The 22806-nt window shown below is 41.8% G+C and overlaps 1 protein-coding gene across 2 annotated transcripts in view; it reads left to right on the top strand.

Moving 5' to 3' along the window:
• The first annotated feature begins 6214 nt into the window (after positions 1-6214).
• The window catches only part of PLPP4 (phospholipid phosphatase 4), a 97756-nt gene continuing 81164 nt past the window's right edge, over positions 6215-22806 (top strand). The window contains exon 1 of one of the 2 annotated variants that reach the window (XM_073354964.2): positions 6215-6259. Coding sequence is in view for 1 of the 2 variants with exons in the window: in XM_078853864.1 (XP_078709990.1) it covers positions 6874-6929 (56 nt within the window). In the remaining variant the exon portion in view is untranslated. Of the gene's footprint in view, positions 6260-6683; positions 6930-22806 lie in introns of those variants that run through there. The other variant, XM_078853864.1, reaches the window with a different exon arrangement.

Here is a 22806-nt window from a genome sequence, read left to right as displayed (position 1 = left end):
GTAAATTGGTATGATGCTCCCCAGAGGTACCCAGGGTTGTGAGACACCTCACTCCCACCAGCCCTTAGGGTGAGGAAGTCATGGCTGTGCCTGCTGTGGATCAGTTTCCTGAAACCGCCAGCCTCTGGCCGCACAAGCACTGCCTTCCAGGCCTCGTTCTCTCTGTACAAGCCATGATAAGCACACATCAACCCTTGAATCCTCAGAGCTTTCCATGCAGGGTCCAGCCTCTTTTCCACTGAACATTCACAGAATTACAAGCCTGCTGTTACCAAAGGAAAAGTAGCTTGTAAGATTCAACTCAGGATCACCACTTAGCACTACAGCACTTTGACATATTTACAGTGAAAACAAGACCGAGTGTATTATCAAAAACAGAGATTCAAGTGATAGTGAATAAGAATAATGGAAACAACTGGTTACATATAAGACAATCATAACATGCTTTTTTAGATGCTAAACTAACAGGAGTTACTCTTGTATCTAAAAGCAAGCTTTTCTCACTCAAAGAAGGTTATCTCACCCAAAGCTCTCTACAGCATTTTAAACCAAGCCTGGTAGCGCGTTTTCTTCATGAAAGAGGGCACTCAATCTGTTCACTTCCTAGCAGAAGGTTGACAGGGTGTCTTCTTTGTGCCCCAGATATACTAGAGCAAATCTTTGATATGCATCTTAAGATAGCATTCTCTTACCCCCTTCCAACCCCATCTATTGTTTGCTTCTTCCTGTTACTTTTCCTCTCTTTTAAGTTTTTCCACAATCCTTCATTAGCGTTCAGTTCGGTTCATACGGGTGGGAAGAGACCCATTGTGAAATAATACAATACTTAACTGACATGTAAACAACCAGATAAACATGTCTTGTCTGACAGAAGACCTTTTCTTCACCTTTGCTGGTGACCAGTCCCTAACAAAAATAATTTTCAATGTATATACGTGACTCCTTAACCAACATACACACATGAGTTTCACAATGATATTGATGACCAGAGCAACCCCAGTTTTTCGTTGAGACCTCACATGACAATCTTTGGTGAACTAGAATGTACACGACAGACTAAGAACTTAGGCTTGAATAGAGACTGGGAGTGGTTGAGTCATTATAAAAAGTAACCTATTTCCCCTTGTTTATTCCTTCCCTCCCCACTGTTCCTCAGACGTTCTTGTTAAACCTTGGATTTGTGCTGGAAACGGCCCACCTTGATTATCATACACATTGTAAGGAGAGTGATCACTTTAGATAAGCTATTACCAGCAGGAGAGTGGGGTGGGGGGAGAGAAAACCTTTTGTAGTGATAAACACCCATTTTTTCATGGTCTGTGTGTATAAAAACATCCTCACTGTATTTTCCACTTTATGCATCCAATGAAGTTAGCTGTAGCTCACGAAAGCTTATGTTCAAATAAATTGGTTAGTCTCTAAGGTGCCACAAGTACTCCTTTTCTTTTTGCAAATACAGATTAACACGGCTGTTACTCTGAAACCAATAAGAAATCCCTGTAACTCCTCTACATCCCCTTGTCAGTTGGCATTAAGAGGTTCTTGTGTCACAATTAGCTTAGCTTTGTTGAACTCAATGGAGCTGTCCAATTCCCATCACCACAGTTTGTGTGGAATTGTAGCATAGTCAGGAAATATTACATTGCAATCCTGCAATCTCTTGCTTATCTGAGTAGTCCGATTGGAGTTGATGAAAACTATTCACATAAGTAAGGATTAGTATAGTATGGCCATCCCAACATCTTGATGGATTAAAGGAAACATGATGAAATCAGTCAGTGGTGCTTGACAGTAGTGTGGGAGAAGAGCCCAATGCCCGAGCAGCAGACCTTCCCACAGTGGCTACAGGTCCACTCACCAGATGGAGGTTGGAGCACACTCTGCTTCCTGGTTTGCCTGTGGGCCTCAGCCTGGGCTCTCTGATGGCTCTCCATGGTGACCGCGCCAATCTTAATCCAGCTTCTCTTTTTTGAGACCTTGCTTGACTTTGTTGCTGTATCACTTTGTTGCTTTGGCCTTCCTCTGTGTCGCAGGCAGTTCTTGAGTTGGCCATAGAGCACAGCCTCCAGCAGATGATCTTGAGACATATGCTCCACATGTCCCTGTCAGCGAAGGGTGTGAACATCCAGCATGGTCTGCATAGACTGTAGGCCCGTTCTCTCAAGGATCTTGTTGTTAGTGGCCCCAAGTGACTCCAAGGATTTTTCTGAGACAGTGAAGGTAGAAGCTGTTCTACCTCTGCTCTTACTTGACCCAGCTTTCACAGCAGTAAAGGAGGATACTGAGGACACAAGCCTGATAAATGGACACCTTTACATTCAGGGTTAGCAGCTTGTTGCTCCAGATACAGGAGGTAAGTTTGCTAAAGGTGACAGCTTTGCCGATTCTCATGTCAAGTTCTCTAGCAAGGCTAAGATAGCTGGATAAAGTTGAGCCAAGATAGAGAAGTGATCCACGTTGTCTAGCGCTTCATTATTGACATAGATTTGAGGTGGGATGTTGGTGCCCTGTGACATGACTTCTGTTTTCTTGATACTGATTACCATGCCGAACTTGATACATGCATCAGAGAATTTATTCATCAGGCGAGTTAAGAGATGAATGAAGCGTCATCTGTGAAGAGCAGATCCCGAACAGTGAGTTGGGTGACATACTTTTTGCTCTGAAATTGTCTGATGTTGAACAAGCTGATGTTCGTCCTCGATTCAATTAATTCTCCAGACTGAATGTTTCCAAAAGTATACTTAAGAAGAATAGAGAAAAAGATGCCAAAGCCATTAGACATAAAGACATGGTCTTGCTTTATGCCAGTATCAATGCTCACCTCATTGCAAAGAATTCTAGCCACGGTGAAGGCCTTTTGAAGGTCGACAAATGCTATATAGAGAAGTGCCTGTGGTTCACGGCTTTTTTCTTGCAACAAGTGCATTGTGAAGGACATGTCAGTCTTGGAGTGTCCAGCTCTGAACCTGCACTGGCTCTCAGGATAAATTCTCTCATCAAGGACTTGAAGTCTTTTCAGCAGGACTCTTGCAAGCACCTTGCTGATCACGCTGAGCAAAGATATCCCTCAGTAGTTGTTTCCCCTTTATTTTTGTATAAAGTAATTGTGTTTGCATGTGGCTTTCTTCCCAGCAGGTGCAGAGAAGTGTAAGGATGTCGCTCACAAGCTTTCTCCCCCGCTGCCTTTAGGAGTTCCAGAGATATCCGACCAGATATGAGTAAGGATTAGTCACATGTTCCAGCAGTGATGCACATACAACAGGTAGGACGTTATATACACCAGTCAGCTAGGGGCGAGATTAGAAAAGGCCCAAGTGTTTGACAATGGAAGACATGTCAGTTGAGACTTTTCAATGGAGAGGGAGATGAGCTTCATTTAAAAGGACAATCGGGTAAAGAGGCCTCATTGGGGCTACTCATGTAGTTATAATTAAGCACGTTTAAATATCTTGCTGAACTAGGGTCATAATTATTCAAAAAACAGGGAATGTGGAAGGCAGGCCACTAGACCCAATTTTGCACATGTGGCCATGCAGGGGACATGTTCTATCCTTAAAGTAGACCACATGCTTCTGAAATTTATTTTATGGCCCTAGCTGCAGCCTCTCTCAGATCTGCACAGCTCGCTTGGTTAGGCACAGGTGAGCATATTACTAGTTTGTGCAAGGACCAAAGATAGAAATGGGAGCATAGTGCAAGTCTAATGACGTATCTCCACCCAAAGCAACTCTGATTTTTATTGAAAATCAGTGCATGCCACAAATAGACAATAATAAAACATGAGGGGGATCTTAGCTAAATAACAGAAATGTCTTTTCAGTAGCTATGCAAAAAAGTGATTTCTCCAAATGGGTCAATGTTCCAAATCAGGACTGCCACATGCACTGTGCTTCAACCACTCTTCTTAGAAGTACAGCTGTTGTGCATTTAATCAAGTACATATCAAATTACTACTTATAATATATTGATGTGGCAATTTATGTCTCTTAGGCCTGATCCTCCACAACTATAGATCAGTGGGAGTTTGACTATATGGTAGCTCATACAGAGCCTTAAGAGGGGGACCTGATGTACAGCAGCCACCTGAAATGGGGAGGCACTATGAAGAGGGACATATGTATTATACATGGACCTGCTACGGTAAAGATCACAACACAGATATGAATAATCCAGAGCATACAATTAGTCATTAAGTATGAATATACCGAAGTGAGTTGGTGCCCACATGTTGCAATGATGTTTGTTTTGTAACTGTGTGCAGTAATAATAACCATGTACACTTTCCAAAGAACACATTTTTCAAAGGCCATATGAGAGTAGGTTGGGAGTTTATGTAACTAAATGTGAATTACTCTTTTGCATTAACTGTGGTGATCCTGAACTTCCAGCACAATAAATATGCTAAAAATAATTCAAGTCCCAAGTGCATTCAGGAGAGGGGAATCTAAGTGAGGTTTGTGTTTGTCAGTCTGCACAGGGACTTTGAGCCAAATACGCACACATAAATCTAATCTCAGATATTAGTTGGAGACCGTCCACATGCAGAAGAAATGTAAGTCTGAGAACACACCCCATCCCCAAAGCTACAAGAGAAGAATTCAGACAAACTCTCTGCCTTGGGTGTACATAGAGATCCATAGGCAATAGGGAAGTTTGCCTTGGATCAATTTACAAGGAGGATTTCCTCAGTGAAAAGGGGTCAAAGGAAAACTGCTGGGTCTAGATTATCACAAACTGAGATGTGGAACATGAATTTCATTGCTCAAAAAACAGAACTACTGGTTCGGAAAATGACCACACATTACCAACTGCTTTATGGAACTGAGATACACATAATACTCTATTACTATTACGGATGTTACAATGGACATAATGGAATACATAGTGGAAACAGCCTCATGTTGCATCTTTTTGTCTGTTCGTTGCCTATATGGGGCCAGATTCTGCCCTGCTTGCTCTGCAAATCCACTGAAGTCAATGGGGCTACTCACTGAGCAAAGGCAGCAAAATTTAGCACTTATATTATAAATACAGGAGTTGTCTTTTTACATGTCTGTAAAGCATCTAACACACTTTCAAGTGCTATATAAATAATAATAATATACATATGATCAGAGATTAAGATGTTACTTGCACTGACAGCAATAAATGTGGTTTAGAAAAAGACATCAGTGCCTAAGCTTGGTACAAAACCTATTATATATGCCAAATACGGTGAAGAAAGTATCCAGAGACTGTTAATCCATTAGGCAAATATTATCCCATAATGCTGCCAAGCACAGTATCCACATGAGTTGTTTGGCCTGTAACTGCCAGCTGCACAAGTTACAGCAATAGTAGCCTTTCCTCTCTCCCCCTGTCCCCCTTTTCTGGGAGGTGCGCCATTTCATATTGCAAATTCCTTCTTTATGAGCCAGTTGCAAGCAAAGAAATTCAACCTGCTGAATCCTGATCTTAGATGCTATTTATTGAAATTACACAGTATCAGAGGGGTAGGTCACATGAGTCAGCCTCCTGCAGCCTGTTCCATGAGTAGATTCCCCCCCTCCCCCCAAAATGGCAACACTCTATGATAAAGGCCAAATTGTTAATTTCTTTCTCGCTGAGAATGCAGATTTAAACTGAGAAGTATTGTACCTTCATTCACTTACTTCAGGGCAGTACAACTAAACAGGAGCATTCTTGCCAGGTGTTACCCAAATACTCAATACTACTAGGGGGCGGTTCCATGATTTTGAGCAACCTTCACTGAGCCAGTCCCACTCCTAGTAGGGGCGGGGGATTTGAAGTAGCGTCCTCACCGAATATTCATTTTTATTTAGACCTAACAGCCCAGTGTGGAATCCCGTGCGAACGTGAAAGTCCCTAGGCCCTCCCTTTGCAGAGCTGTCCCTATCCACCGAAATGAGCCACTGCTCCGAGAAAAGAAAAAAAAAAATCTTTCCTGACCGCAGCGGAGTGTCCTAAGCACAGCGCCTGGTGCATGACTCCAGGTGGGTCCAAACGAACGAGGCTTTGCAGGTGTCTGTTTGGGAGCTGGGATTCGCCTTTCCCCAAGAAGCGTGGGAATGCCCAGCTTCACCGAACCAGCGGGAGAGTCTGAGCGAGCGAAGATAGTCTGTCGGGCACGGTAAACCCCCCCTTGGGGGAGGAGGGCTGTCTGGATAGGCAGCGGGGCGTGGGCTGTGACATTCTTGCTCATCGGAGACCAGGGGAAACCACCGCCAAGCCTGGGAGCTGCAGGCTGAAGGGTGGGGTGAGCAAACAGTCTATAAAGCACACAGCTAGCGGGGGGGAGAAGAGTTCCCTAGGGCTGCTGGGCGGAGCCTGAACAGCCAGAGGGAAGCAACAGTTCACCGAGTAGGAGGGCAGGGAAGGGGAGTGGAAGTCCCCGGGATTCTCCTCCGCCTGGAAGTTAGCCGCGGGAACCCTCCCCCTCTCTGCGCTTGGGCACCGGCGGATCAATAGCAGCAGCAGCAGCCGCCGCCGCCGCCCGGGTGGATGTGTCAGTCTGGCGGCGGGGGCTAGCAGTCAACACCGCCCAGCGCCAGGTGCCTGCAGTCCGGCCCCATTGCTCCGCGGGAAGAAGGTTGTCCGCGTCCAGCAGCTGCAAGAGCGCCAGCCCCGCTGCTGACCCTCAGCCCGGGCGGGGAGGGAATGGACAGGGCGGGTCTGGGGCTTGCTCGGGCTGTGCGGGGCTGCAGATTTCCCCAGCACGTTCTTCCCGGCGCGGGTGGGGAAGGAGCCGGCTCCTGGCCGATCGCACGCCGCGGATTCCCCCCAGCCCGCTCCGCCTGGTTTTGCGGATGGAATTGAAGGCGGGGTGCTGAAGTTCCCGAAGCCTGCCTGGATCCTCCCCTCCGCCAAACCATGCGGGATCTAGTTATCGAGATCGGGATACGAGTTCTGCTCTTCGGTGTCTTTGTGTAAGTACCGGACCGATGGGGAGAACTAGCTCCTGACCCTCCCAGCTGATGCTTCCGGCCGCCCAAACTTTTCTCTGCCTCCCCTTGGAGTTTTCTCTGCCTCCCCTGGCTCTTGACTTTTTTTGGTCACCCCCATTACCTTGATAATTACCCCCCACACACACACACACAATCCCTCCTTTACACCTCTCCCCCCCATCATTTCTAGAGATGAAGCCAAATCACGCTCAGTGCCGATGGCAGGTTAATGGCTTAACGTGTATGGGCTGGCGTGTTTCCTCCTAAATTCCCTCTCTGCCCCCTCGCCCCATTTGATTTTTAAAGCACAGATTTGATCAACTGCGGCAGGTGGGATTGGGATGGCCCTAAGGAAAATAGGACTTAAGGGGCAGGGACAGCAGAAGTTGGACGGGGCTTGTACATGCATGCCAGACGCCTGGCAGTTCCCCTGCCTGTCTGTCCTTCCTCCTCCCTTCGTCCGGCTTCCTTCTTAATACGCTTCCGGCTTTAGCTGAATGTCAAAGGTGGGAGGGAGGGGGAGAAGTGTAAAGAGAAGAGTTAATCACCCCTATCAAAATCGATGCATGTTCCTAACAACGGTTTTCTCACAGCCTTACTAGCCTTTGACTGAGAGCTGCAGTGTTCTGCTTGTAAAGGGGAAGCATTCAGTCTATCTGTGCATGGTCGTTTTCAGCAATGGTTTCTGTTTCAGTGGCTCACACTGTAGCTTTAAGCAAGTGGATAACTGTTGCTATTCGCCGATCTACGAAAATAGGACCGCAGGATAGTAGGGACCGGTGGTTCCTACCCCTCTCTTGTCATAGACGTTTTTGAAGGCAAAGCTGCTGCAGTGAATTTCATTTTGTCCCGAGGATAATCTTCTATAAAGAACATGAATAAAAAGACAGGGATGCCCAATCTATGCTGGGATAACAATGATGTGTCAAGGACCTTAAGACGTTTGCTATTAAAAAAAAAATCTCAAGTTGTGTCCGAGACTGTGTGTGTGTGGAGTTCCATCAGGTATTTACTTCCTTTAGAGCAGTGTTATTTTTAATTGCATAACTAATGTGTCAGAGACTTGAAACAACTAGCTGGGTGTCAGGTTCCTTTCAGAATCTTCAGGGTGCGCTCAACATTCCAAGGGCAGGCATTCATGAGAAAAGAGCAATATAATGATGTCATGTTCCTAAGACAGACATGAATATCAAAATATTGTAGTTTACATTGTGAAGCACATATATATATATGTATATTTGTGTAAAGGAAGCTAAGGAGTTGGAAAACTGACTTTTAAAGATTCTGAAAGAAGTACAAGTACTTCTATACCTACACTATTTCTTTAATTCTTATTCCTTGTCAAATAGTACTACTCTAGTAGAAAGTCATACAAGAATTCTCTGTTTAAGTTATGTATCAACTATCAACCCAATAAAATTTAATCCTCCTCCCCCCCCCCTTATGGTAGAATCCTTCACTCTTTAGACATTTGAGCAATGAAAAACTTAAGTATTTTAAATAAGTTCATATTTCAGCTGCTAAACGTTTACAGATTTGTATTCTCAAACTTTGATCTCTCTGCTGTGCATTAGAAACTGCAGCAGTTTTTGATTGAATGAAGGTTACTGCCACCGGATGGCATTTTTAAAAGCCCTGTTTGCTTCTTACCGACTTAACTATCGCTCTAGTTTGACACAAAACAAATACAAAAATAGTACAGGGTATCCATTAAGCCATGACACTGCCTTACAGCTAGTAATATTTGAATCCTTTGATTTTATTTCTATCTGGGCCTGTCATTGCTAGTGAGTCATTTGCCTAATATACTTCCAGCTGATATTCTTCAAAGCTCTTTTTTTTAAAATATTGAGGCAGATCTTTTATTAGAAATGGAGCATGTTTGATAATGTGACATCTTCATTTTGATCTAAATTCTGATACTTTTCATAGACTCATAGAAGTGTAGGGCTGGAAGACACCTTGAGAGGTCATCAAGTCCAGACCCCTGCACTGACGCAGGACCAGGTAGACCTAGAACATCCCAGGGCAAATGTTTGTCCAACCTATTACCACCAACCTCCAGTGATGGAGATTCCACAACCTCCTTTGGAATCCTATTCCAGAGCTTAAACTACTTTTATAGTTAGAAAGTTTTTCCTGCTATGTGACCTATATCTCCCTTGTTGCAGATTAAAGATCATTACGTCTTATCCTACCTTCAGCTGACATGGAGAACAATTGATCACTGTCTTCTTTATAAGAGCCCGAATATATTTGAAGACTATCAGGTCCCCCTGTGAGTCTTTTCTCAAGACTAAAAATTGCCTGTTTTTTTTTTTTTTAATCTTTCCTCAGGTTGTCTAAACCTTTTATCATTTTTGTTTGCTATCCTCTGGACTTTCTCTAAGTTTTTTATAAAACTTTTCTAAAGTGTGGTGCCCAGAATTGGACACAGTACCCCAGATGAGGCCTCACCAGTGCTGAGTATAGTGTGACAATTACCTCCTGTGTCTTACATATGACAGTCCTGTTAATACACCCCAGAATATTATCCTTTTTCTTAACTGCATCACATTGTTGACCCATATTTCATTTGTGATTCATTATAACCCCCGAGATCCTTTTCAGCAGTACTGTCACCTAGCCAGTTACTCCCCATCTGTAGCTGTGAATTTGATTTTACCTTCGTAAGTGAAGTATTTTTCACTCCTCTTTACTGAATTTCATCTTGACTTCAGACCAATTCTCTAATTGATCAAGGTCATTTTGAATTCTAATCTTGTCCTCTAACACACATAACACTTCAGTTTGGTATCATTTGCAAATTTTATAAATATACTTTCCACTCCATTATCCATGGCATGAATGAAAATATTGAATAGTACTGGACCCAGGTCTGACACCTGTGGACTCCTTTAGATATGTCCTCCCAGTTTAACATCTGATCATTGTACTCAGAGTAGTTATAAATCTTTCAACCAGTTGTATATCCACCTTATCGTAATTTCATCTCGACCATATTTTCCGAGTTTGCTGATGAGAATATCATGTGGGACTGTGTCAAAGCCTTACTAAGATCAAGATACATCACATATACTGCTTCCCCCCCATTCACTGGGCCAGTAACCTTGTTAAAGAAAAATGATTTGTTTGACAAATTCATGCTGGCTATTCCTTAAAACCCACTATTATCCTCTAGGTGCTGACAAGTTTATTAATTTGTTTGTCTCCTTTGGGGTATTGAAGATACGTTAACTATTCTATAATTCCCTGGGTCCTCTTTGTTCCCCTTTTTAAAGATAGTCTTCGTCTACCCTTCTCCAGTCTCTGGGACCTCACCCATTCTCTGTGAGTTCTCAAAAATAATTGCTAACGGTTCTGAGACTGCATCAGCTAGTTCCTAGGATGAATTTAATCTGGCTCTGCCAACTTGAATATCTCATTTAGCAAAATATTGTTTAACCTGTACTTTCACTAGTTTGGCTTGCATGCCTTTTCTCTTGTTATTAATATTAACTGTGTTGAAAGTCTGGTCACCATTTACTTTTCTATGGAAGACTGAAGCAAAATTGGAGTTAACACCACAGCCTTCTTAATGTCATCAGTTATTGGCTCTCCTTCCTCTTTCTCTTGCTCCTAGTATATTTAAAGCCTTTTATGTTCTGTGCATTTTGTGCTTTAGCCTTTAATGTTTTGTCTTTGCATGCTTATGTTCTTCTTTTATACTCCTCCTTAGCAATTCATCCATGTTTCCACTTTAACGATTTGAAAATCAAAAAGAAATCCTCAAAGTACTCTTGATGGAGTCATGTTGGCCTCTTATTATTCTTCCTATCTTTCCATCACAACTGACTAGTTGGCAGTTGTACATTTAATACTGTCTGCTTGAAAAAACTGCCAGCTTTCCTGAACTCATTCATTCCTTACATTTTCTTCCCATGGCACCTTATCTACCTGTTCTGAGTTTGTTAAAGTCTGCTTTTTCAAAGCCCATTCTACTTATTCTGCTACTCTAATGTCTTCCTTTCCTCAGGATCATGAAATTTATCATTTCATGATCACTACCCACCAAATTGCCTTCTATCACCTTAAGATTTGCTATCCTGTTGGTCAGAATCAAGTCTAAAATGGCTGTCCCCTGGTTACTTCCTCACCTTTCTGAAATGAAAAGGTGTCCCCAATACATTCCAAGAACATGCTGGAAATTTTGTGTTTTGCTATATTACTTTTCCAGCGGATGTCTGGTTAGTTAAATTCCCCTATTGCTACCAGGTCTTGTGTTTTGGACATTTGTTATTTTGTTCTAGAAATGCCTCTTCCTGGTTTGGAGGTCTATAATAGACTCCTACCATGACATCACCCATTCCCCCCACTTTTATCTTTTACCCAGTGACTTTTGACTCATCTGCTTCTGGACCTCAGAACAAGTATATATATTCTTGATGTATAATGCAACACCTCCCCTTTTCCTTGCCTGTCCTTCCTGAATGAACTATACCCCTCTATACTGTTATTCCAGTCATGAGATTTATCCAACCAAGACTCTTATGTCAATTAAGTAACAACTTAGCTTATGTATTAATACTTCCAGTTCTTCCTGTTTATTCCCTATTGTTCTTGCATTTGTGTATAGACATCTAAGATGTTGAGCAAATTTCCCCCTGATTTCATTCTTGCAGTTCCTATGACTATTGTAATTTTCCATGTCCCTCCTTTGCCCCCCAACATCTAGCTTTCTGTCAAGGTCACCGTTCTTTAATGCTTATTAGTGGGCTTTTGTCCCTAGTTTAAAGCCCTCCTTGCTAAATTGATGAGTCAGTGCACAAAGGTGTTCTTCCCCTTCTTGGTTCGGTGGACCCCATCTTTTCCCAGCAGATCTCCTTCCCACAACAGCATCCCATAATCTGGATTCAATAACTCACAGCTTTCAATGGTGGAAAGAAATGCGTTATGTAAAGTCACCAAAACTCCAAATGCTTAACAACTTAACAAGTCTAGCACTTTCATATGGCTAGTCTTCCACTCTTGCCTTCTGGAACTTCTGGAGATATATACACATTATGACACTCTAGTAGGTAATTTTCAGCATCTATTTGGCAAAGAAGAGATCATGACTTCTAAAAGTACTGAAGATTTTATCATTTGCAATTCACATCTGGGTAAATATTGTTTTATGAAAGCTTGTACATTAGACTAATAGTTGTAAGGATACGATCCCTGGGTTGAATGATAATATACTGACTTTGTATTCTGATAATCTTAGCCTCAAACAGCTCTTTGCTGCTGCTGAAGTACAATATTTTCCAATCTCTGTTTTTCCTTTCTAAGTTTTATTTTTTGCAGTGAGAAGGGGGAATTATGCTTTTGAAACTTCCTTGGTTCATACAGCTTTATATTTGTTTTATGTTACACCTTGTTTTGTAACACAATCAATGGAGTTATTATGGGGATGGGGAGATCTTTCTGATTTTTATTAATAATTATTCTACCAGTGTTAGTGAAATCTGGCATATTGACAGTCCTCTGGAGCCTCAAGCCCTCTGTCTATCCTGTCAGCAGCAATACAAAATTATCGTATGCTATTCCACAGTCCTGGCCTGGAATAACCATCTAGGGTTGAGAATCTTTAGTATTGGGAGGGCTGTGTGGTCTCCATCCTTCATTAGGGAAAGACCCCCATGTGCATTCCATTTACAAATATGCTGTTGATTTTGTATCACTACCAATTTTCACAGAATTAGAATGTTGACTTTAGGAGAAAGGTACTAAACTATGGAACCGATCCTGAGATCTGTTTGTTCCCCCCCAGATGGCTTTTTAGCTTCAACCTTCTAACTCAAAATAATATACTGGAGCATTTTTCATTATGAGACACAAAAGAGAAAGATGCACTTTCTGTACCATAACATTGGCTGATGATGAATGGCACATTTCATAAAGTGCTGAAATATGTATAAGTGGAATATTTAATATAGTTGTTCATGTAACTTTGCTGACAGTTGTTGAAATCCACTGTATTTCCAGTTTGAAAATACACTGCGACAACTGTCTCTCCTGTACTTAAAAGACTGGAGACTTTTTCTTTTTGCGGTGATGGTAATCACCATCTTAGACTCTTCTGATGACAGCAAAAAAATTGTACTCTTGAAGGTTTTGAAAGTTTTTTGATCAAATGAATACCAGAAACCACCGTAATTTATGCACCTGTTTGACAGTTCTGTATTAGCATGGAATAGGAATAATTCTCAAGTCCAGACTAATAAAATAATGAGGTAGTCTGAGAAATCATTTAAGTTGATATCTTTATCGATGCTTGATAAATAATTAAGGAACACCTTAACTATTAAAATCAAATAAAACTCCTGTGCCTTTATAAGGACCATGTGCTGAAGGTTATTTTACTCCTCAGGGTTTATTGCTACTGAAGCAGAGAGGAGTTCAATAATAATTATTTGAAGATCTCTGCCTGCCTACAGTTCTGAGCCACAACTTACTAAATTGTTTAAAAGGAAAAAGATAGGATGATGCACACTTCCCTGGAAGCAAGGATACATTTCCTTTGAGTGCATTCAGTGAAACAGCCCTCAAGCCATAACTGCAAACAGAAGAAACTGTAGTGTTGTTTTGTTATGCCGTACAGTTTTTCCTGGTTCTCATCTGATTAAGTCTTTCCTTTTTTGAAAAATATTCAGGATCATAAAATGGGCTGTCTGAACCCATCCTTCTATGAATGGATGTGATGACTTGCAGGCAAAGAAATGTTTTTAACTCTAGGAGTTCATCAGCTTTATAAAACTTAAGTAGGCAAATTTTATATATGGTTCTACAAAATCAAATATCTTTTAAAATCAAAGTCAACCAATTTATCTTCATGATGCTTTAAGTTACTCTGTATTAAAAAGAGATACCATATTGTGTTTACTAGGAAAGATTTTTAGGGTAGTGTAGGATCATTGTTTGATATAACAATCATAGGAGTTTAATCTTATTCTTTCAAGAATAAAAAAAATAGTTTGAACAGATCCATGATCTGAACATATTTTGTGCCTCATGCATTTTGTAGTTATTCCTATGACTCAGTATTTTTGATAGTGCCTGATTGATGCTAAAGCATGTTAAATTTAACCTTTCAACCATGTGACGGGGTCAAGATTCACCACCGCTGGTGCCTCCTGCTGGTTGCTCTGGGAATTAGCTCTATACAGTCATAGAGCACCTTTTGCGTGTGGTGCCTTGCCCTTTGTCTGCTCTGCTGCTTTGGGGACCTGCATTGCTCCCGGCTCTGCAGTGTCCTCTTCAGGACACTGCCCTCCAGCAGTGCCCACTGCTCCAGTCTCACCCCCTTCCAGGGGTGAGGTGTTATCAGCAGTCTTCAGTCTACACCAGCTCTAGTGGCCAAATGCAGCCTCAAAGTCTAGCTCCTTTGTTGCAGGGGCCAGCCACAGCTTGTATCAGGCCATGCTCCTCCTCAGCCAGGTGTAGTACAAAGGGGAAGGGGGGACCCTCAGCCAGGTGTAGTACAAAGGGGAAGGGGGGACCCAGGTCCACCTCCTACTCTGGGTTCAAACCCAGCGACCCTCTAGCCAGCAGCCTCTCTGCCCTCAATCAAACTATTGTCCCTGGGCCACTTCCCCTTCAGCCCTATGCACCTGCTCAGCCCTTTGTAGCAAGGCCTGCAGCCTGGGGTTTTCCTTGGCCGGAGCTCCCCAGCTCCTTCTGCCCTTCCCCAGCACTGTTCTGTCCAAGGTGCTACCTTTCCACTCAGGAGCCAGTCCTCCTCCCTTGCCAGTCAGGGAGAGACTACCATGCATTTTACTAGATAGCCTTTATATAGGGCTTACCCTGGCCCTGATTGACTCTCCCCAGGCCTTCTCTGATTGGCTGCGAGTCTGCGCAGCCTTGACCGACTTGACAATTAGAGGAAACTACAAAAACATCTCAGGTCATATTTTGTCTTTCACATAAAAAAGGAAGTGGTACTGGCAATGAAATATGCATGGAGTGTGCTATTATACTTTAAGGATGATTGCAGATAGGAGTTACCTAGTAAGCTAGTTGACAAGATCAACCTTCAGTCTAAGCTATATCTTGAATGGGGGTCCTTTTAAATGTTTCTTGGACATTTTAGAACATCACAACATTGGCTTAAAGTGAGGATCTGAGTACTGGTGTCCATTGTTGAAGGTTTAGCATGGTGAGTTTTAGTATCAACAACATATCTCCAATGATTCTAGAGCTGCTTCTAACTGATTAAAAAGAAAGTCTTTCAAGACTGCTTCATCAAACCTTGAGCTCTTCAATGAATGTGATGTAATTACAATATAAATGCCACTCAAGATAATTGGATATCTTTTCGACAGCTCAATCTTGTTAATAACATCCCTTGAAGATAAATGTTTACACACAATGCTTCCCAAACTATTGATTGTGATCCACTTCTGAGTCATAAAGGATTTACAGTGGAAAGTGTCAGTGTATTCTACATTATGTTAGAGCAACTGCTTCAAAAATTATCTGAATGCCACTGTCTTCATTGGAGCAGACAAAGTGGCCAAGTCTTTTGTGGCACTCGTAGTGTATTTTCAATAGGTTTTCAGGTTTCCAGGATTTTTATATTCATGTTTTGGGTTTTTTTGCACTCAGATAACATCGTTTAAATATCCTGTATCTGGATGTTAGTGTGGGAAAAAGAAATCCCAGACTTGGATGCATTTGAGAATGCTTATGGGATCCAGCTAGGTGTATTTGGGATAGCACATTTTCTCTAGAAACAATGGGCTAGATCCTCACTCAGCGTAAGCTGGCATATTCCGATTGTCTTCCAGTTTATCTGGCTTAATATCTTCATAGCCCATATTGGGAATTATTATAAATAATACATTTTATTCTTGTTGTGCCCAAAGCACTTTGTCAGGGTGGGTAAGTAATGCTAGTAGAGATTGGTGAATAGTGCAGAAACTGAATTCTGAAAGGTATAGCCATCTTGCCCATGTTCAGACTCCTTTTCATTCACTATTAACGAGTCTCTTTGTACACAACGTCTTTGTTCACACTGATGTCTGCAGAATGGCTAGTCTTGGTATACCTGGATTTGCTTGTGAACAAATCTGTTTGTTCTTTATTAGGCTACTCTTTCTATCATTATATGAGGGAGCAGAAATAATACCATGTGATTAAGGTGACTGATTACACATCATGAATAATGAAGCATGACTCCTTGAAAATTGTTGGCCAGGTCTAGGAAAGAGATGGACAGAGCTACTCTTATGTTCATTTCTCCTTAGCTGAGCTTGAAGTCCTTATGATGTGGGACTTTGAAGAAGGGCAGAAAGGGGGCAAATGGTGGAATGTCGTCTCCAGTATGTAGAAAATGTAGTCGTTAGAGCAGATGATGCCCCAGGACAAGCTGTCAGAACTACACAGCTCCTTCCAGTTTATTAGGATTGGGTGAATGGAAGCCAATTGCTTGAGTAGGCAGAGTTCTGTTAACACAGGAATGACTCTTAAGGCATTCCCTTTTTTGCTGAAAGGTTGTAATGGATTCTATCTAACCTATCTAGCCAACCATCCCCTGCAATCTGTTTACATGCATTCAGGGGATTCCCTAAACTGCATCGGTATCTTATTTGATAAAGTTCACATGATGTTTCTTACAAGGCTCATTCTGCTGGTTAACATTTACACCATCTTCTAGGGCCAAGTATGACACAATTGGTCACTGATTCTTGACATGGCATGGAGTCTACCTGCCTCTTCCTATTAAACAGAAAATCACGCTTCTGATCTGCATCTTTGTGTAGCAGAAGAGTGGAAGCTGAAGATGTAATGATATCACTAAGCCTTTTCATTCACTCACATAGTTATGGCTGCGTTCCGGTGAAAGCTACAAAAGGAAAATGTTTTGATAGCCCAAAAAAAGAAAAACATAAAATAACATATTCAAAAGGCTTAACGTGCTTCAGCAGAGCAAACTGTAGAAAGATCAGCTGTTTGCCTCCACAGGGACCTATATAAAAATGCAGATCTCTCCTTCAGTTTTGATATCTGCATGTTGACGCCACCTGAGTTTTGAAACTCACTCAAAATTTTGTCCTTTCACTTCACACCAAAACCAAAGGAAACCACAAGCCATAGACTGAAAAGCCCTAAGCCTCAACCAATGGCTCAAACGTGGCATGCAACAGAAACAGATCAGCAGTGGGACCCAACACAGTTTCTGTCACAGCATCAGTGCCCAGCTATTGGATTTTAAAGAACTGACTCAAGAAGGGGGGGGGGGGGGAAGGCGGTACGTATCAGCTTAAAGGTTAGCATGGAGATGACAGTGAAATACAAAGGGACCTTTAGCAGGGAGGTACTGAGAGAATGAAAGGAAGAGAGAAGGAAAAGTTATGGTCACCAGTAGAAACTAAATATCCTTGTTTATCTTCCCTATTTTTTCAGTTTCTCATTTTATAGCCAACAAGATGACAATATACAAGTAAAGTTGGAGTGTGCGCTGTTTTATCAGAATATCTGTGAACATTAAGCAAATGTTCTAGGGAATTCTGAGAGTAATTTGGTTGAAAACAAGGACTCCTTGATGTATAAGAAAAATCAAACATTAAGAAGTCTCAACAATAAAACTTTTTGGCAGCAATATATTTTGATTGATGATTAGTGTACTTGTGTGATTTAAGTCTATAATATGAATTATGTTTTTCAGTTAGTTCTGAAGAATAGAAAACTGCCTGCTTTGAATTAATCCCCTGGCAGAACAAGGTCTTATGAAATCTCCTACTGCTGTGTCAGCATTTTAACTGCTTAGGGTTGTGTTTATTCTTCACAGAGATTAAAGGGACACTGTTAAGTAGTTTAGGCCCCCAAATTAAGTTTTGTCCATAAAAAGAGTGTGTGGGCAACTGTACTTGGCATAAATTAAGAATTGATGCATAGAATGAAAAATAATTTAATAAAAATATTAGCTGGTAGGATGAGGAATAAGGTTTCACTTTCTTGGTATCTGTGCTACCACAAGCCTGCTATTATTATTATTTCTTTTACACCAGTGCAGAAATGATACATTGGGCTAGGTGCTGTACATACACATGGTGAGAGAGAGCGTGCCTGCTTCAAAGGGCTTGCAATTAAACAAGACAAAGGGTCGGAGGAAGTATGATCCTCAGTGGCTGAACTAAAGCACAGAGAGATTAAGTTATTGCATAGAGTCAGACAGGAAGTCCATGGCACAGCTAAGAATTGAACCAATGTCTCCCTGAGTTCCACTGCCGCTCTTCCTCCCTATTAGCAGGTCAGTCATGCACAGAATCTTGTAGGAAGGAAACAGTAAACAAGACCTAAAGAAAAAAAAAAGCCTTTGAGGTTTTCTTTATACATTGTAAAAACAAGCAAACAAATAAACAAGAAGGCACAAACTCATTCTCCCTCACCCACTTTCCAGGTCATGGGCACAACTATACCTTGATAAAGGTCCAGAATTAGGGATAAGTGAGTCAGTTTGGGTAAAATAAGAAATAACCAGAACTTTTACTGTAAACTTTACCATTTGCTTGTTTTAATCTTTGCCCTCACTTCCCATTTGTTTTCATTTGCACCTCTGCTTTCCCAGGCTCTCCCCAGATCTGGAAGCAGAAATGTCAGGAGTAGTCTTAGAAGATTTCCAGCCTGATCTTGTTTACTTCAGATATGATGAGAACCAATATACAATCAATATACAGTTTAAATCTGAACTTCCGGACGCTGTCCCAAACCAAACCTCTGAACTCTTCCCCCATCAGGAGCTCACGCCCCTCTCAAGACATACATCCTGCTCACATGGGGCATGCTGCTTGTGGCTTATTGGCAATTCAGTGGGTACAGATATATATCCCTAATCAATAGTGAGTTTTAATGTTTCTGACTCAGGTACTTGAAGGATGAGGGTTATTTTGTTGCTTGTCAAATGAGCACTACATGTTTGCTGGAGGAAGAGCTAAAACCCCTTTATGAGATTTCAGCCCATTGTCCTGTTCCTTCCAAGTTTTAGACTATAGCCCAAAACAGACCACCTGTTACAGAAAGAAAATGAGATAGCTGTGGGCTATTTATTGCTGTCAGTTTTCACAGTGGATCAGTCTATCCACAGACAGTCTATTGTGATTAATCTCAGATGTTTCTTGCAATTCTGACACTTCGAAAACATCAGATGTTTGACAGACTTTAGAGCTACACTGTCCCCTGTCACGTGTTTTGATGTTAGGACTCTGGCTAGATTATAAAACACAGAACAGTCGATTTCAATTTACTAAAGCATTTAACTCATATCATCCCCATAATGTCTGCTATTAAGCCCATTATTAGGCAGCCACAAGCACATGAAATTATATTATGTATCCCCTGATCAAAATTAATTTTAATTATAATTATTATTGTAAAAGGGGAGCGATGACTGTTCAGAGTCCATAATATATTAACTCATCCCAAGTGCAACTCAGTTAAGAATTTTTGCAGATATTTAAGGTACTGTAGTGGCTCTCAACCTTTCCAGATTACTGTTCCCCTTTCAAGAGTCTGATTAGTCTTGTGAACCCCCAAGTTCCACCTCACTGAAAAACTACTTGCTTACAAAATCAGACATAAAACTTCAAAAGTGGCACAGCACACTATTTCTGAAAAATTGCTTGCTTTCTCATTTTTACAATATAATTATAAATCAATTGGAATATAAATATTGTACTTACATTTCAGTGTATAGTATATGGAGCAGTATAAACAAGTCATTGTCTGTATGAAATTTTAGTTTGTACTGACTTCACTAGTGCTTTTTATGTAGCCTGTTGTAAAACTAGGCAAATATCTAGATGAGTTGATGTATCCCTGGATGAGCTGAATGCCCACATGGGGATGTTTTTATTTTAAAATGATTCTTACATATTGAGTTGAACAGGAAGCAAATGATGCAAAGACAGAATTAAATAGGTTAAAAGAAATTACATTTGAATAAAAGAAGCAAAGAGAACCAAAAAATATGAGAATTGGACCAGTTCTGCAGTACTTTTTCCTATTTCATCATAATCGCCCTGTCATCTGCTACCTTGTTCAGAGCTGTGGTGTAGCATTATCCAAGTTCCCCCTTCTTCTTCCTTTTCACTTTGATCATTATCCTCTAAAAGGGTGAGACCGTTAGAAAAGGTCCAAGTAAAAGTTGTCTAACTCCCACATAAGAAATCTCTTTTGCTTTTCATTGAATAGAGGTTTTCATGTTCAAGTTGTTTCCCTTTGTACACACTGGAAATAATGATACTTAGCAAGATACAGTGCTATTCATGTTCCATATGTTTTACCAAACATTAGCTAATTAATAGGAAGAGCTTCTAGGCTTTAGGATCTCAGATTCTTTTGGCACATGTAAAAGAAATGTTAGATCCATGTCAGTGAAATTATCCTGCTGTGTTTATCAAATGTACTTGTGTGGTTCATGCATGTTCAGTTAACCATTGCCTTTTTCTAACATAAGAATATTTCCTCTTAGGCTTGATAGGACTGTATGAGTTAGTGCAATCATGTAGTCAGATTGGAATTGTATTCTAGGGCTTGAGAAAGCAGCAGATTTTTAACTTGGTGTTGAGAAACCTCACACTGAATTATTAAACTTCCGGCTGACATTCTTTCATAAAGATTTCAGACAGAAATAAAACTCAGCCATTCACCTTCAGAGCCTTATTTGAATTGAACTTTGTCAAAAAAAACCCAACAACTTAGAATGCCCTCTGAAACTTTCCAACTCCCATTCCTTCTGTGTTTGTGTAGGCGCGTGTGAATAGCAGGTCCTGAGACAAAAGATCCAATCTCCAGGCACAGATCTAAAGGCAGATACTTATTATCATGTATCTATTTATTATCTGCTTAGCACCAGGAGGCTCAAACACCATATCAGGACAGGGCCCAGTAGCTAGATACTGATGATAGATACAAGAATGGGGATCAAAAACACCACCATCATCCACAGTCTGAGAAAGAACTCCATCTAGGTTGCATTACTGGGATAGTCTTCTTGCCCACTGCTAGTACAGCTCACTCCTATTAGGCTACTCTGTGAAACAGGAGACCAGACAGTGAAAATGAGGGGGAATGGCCATTGAGATGTAAAAGGTGCCCCATTCCAAAACATACACCCGGTATGTGAGTTGAGGGACAAGGCCAATTTGGAAAACCTGCTGATAAGACTCTCTCAAAGTCCCATTGTCTTCCTGCCCTAGTCCAGTGCTTAATTTGTGCCAGGGCTTGTCAGGGCTGAGGCCTGGTACCTCTAGGCTTGGCAGTTCATAGCCCTGGCACCTCTGGGCTTGCCTGATCAGTTATGAAAATAAAAATCTTGCTTGAGCCCCAGCACCTAATTGCTTGGGCCCCGGCACCTCTTTCATTACAAATTGAGCACTGCCCTAGTCCAACAATCACCTCCTTCAGACAGTTATCGGGCATGCCTTTCTGCCCATCTGGGAGATGGGACAATTGTAATGATCCACATCTAGCAAGTCATGGGTTGAGTGAGCTTCAGAGGGCTCTGATAGCTGAGAACAGTGTCTAGCTGTAGGATCAATAGACTTGTAAGACAATACAACCAACTGCTGTCCACATCCATTGAAGCACTAGTCGCTATCAACCTCACAGATCGCCTGTGTTCACAGATAGCTCACGTCAGCTAAAGCGTAGGGGCAGGAGATTAGAATGATGATGTCATAAGGCCCAAACCAGATATGACTGACAGCAGCAGAAAAGTCCTGTGGTTGCAAGCGGTTCCAAGAGTCCCACCACTGACCTTGCAAACTGCCAATTAGCGGAGATGTCCTAGAATGTTGACTAATCAATCCAGCTTGCCGGCAATGATTCCCAGGCCCTAGTCATAGAAGTTGGTGGTGGACATGACACCTGCCCTGGAAACATTTGACCCAGTTAATTTTCCGTTTCCCAATTTAACGGATACTCTATAACCACGCACCAAACATTCTCCTCTCAGCCACAAAATGAAAAATGGAATAAAGTAATCTGTGTTACCAACTTTGCCCATTACTTTGTGGTATGGTCATTTATTAGGGTTACTCTTCTGGGCGGAGGGGTCTGTACTTCGATCAATGTACTAATTGTGTCCCTTGTGTTCTCATATGGAGCTCTACTTCTCCCTGCTGCAGGTTCCCTCCCAGTGGAACCATTCTGCAGGACCTACGTTTCCCAGGGCTTGGTTCTTTAGCCCCAGAATCAGACTCACACACATTAACAGAGTGCATCTGAGAGGACCGGGTTAATAAGCACTCCCAAACTGACCCCTTATATGTCCCTGGACTCAGCAGGCTGGGTCAAGCGGCACTTCCAAGCTGCCGCCCTCATATGTCCCTCGTTCAGCACGTCTCTATCCCCACTTTCACGTTATAATTGTCTGGTAGTGACCCAGTTGATGAGCAAATTCCCTAGGATTTTTGGGTGTTGCAGGGATCTTGTAGCTTAGGTATGAGGAGCATTGCTGCAGAGTGAATGAGGAAACCAAAGAACGGCCCATGAGGGGGAGAGAGAGAGGGAGAGAAGCAACCAGCTTAATCATGAAAGTTATTTATTGCCAAGTAATAGCCATAGGGGAGCCAAACAAACAAAACAGTTACAATATTAAATTTAACTTAAATTTGATTATAAAAGCCAGGTTTACCAAACTATAGCTGATCATACAAGTCAGGGTTAGAAGGCTATACCTAGAGAGAGAGAGAGAGAGAGCTGAGTTCTCACCACTCCATGAAGCTTGAATAGATTGGGGGTCCCAAGTGGTGGTGGTAGCTGAGAGTCTGGAGTGCTGGAGACAGGCAGAGCCCCCAGCATGATCAGTCAGGGGAAGATGAAGTTCCAATGGAAC

This window comes from Lepidochelys kempii, chromosome 7 (assembly GCF_965140285.1).
Source record: "Lepidochelys kempii isolate rLepKem1 chromosome 7, rLepKem1.hap1, whole genome shotgun sequence".
NCBI classification, from domain to species: Eukaryota; Metazoa; Chordata; order Testudines; family Cheloniidae; genus Lepidochelys; species Lepidochelys kempii.
This window is presented reverse-complemented; position numbering and strand designations above follow the sequence as displayed.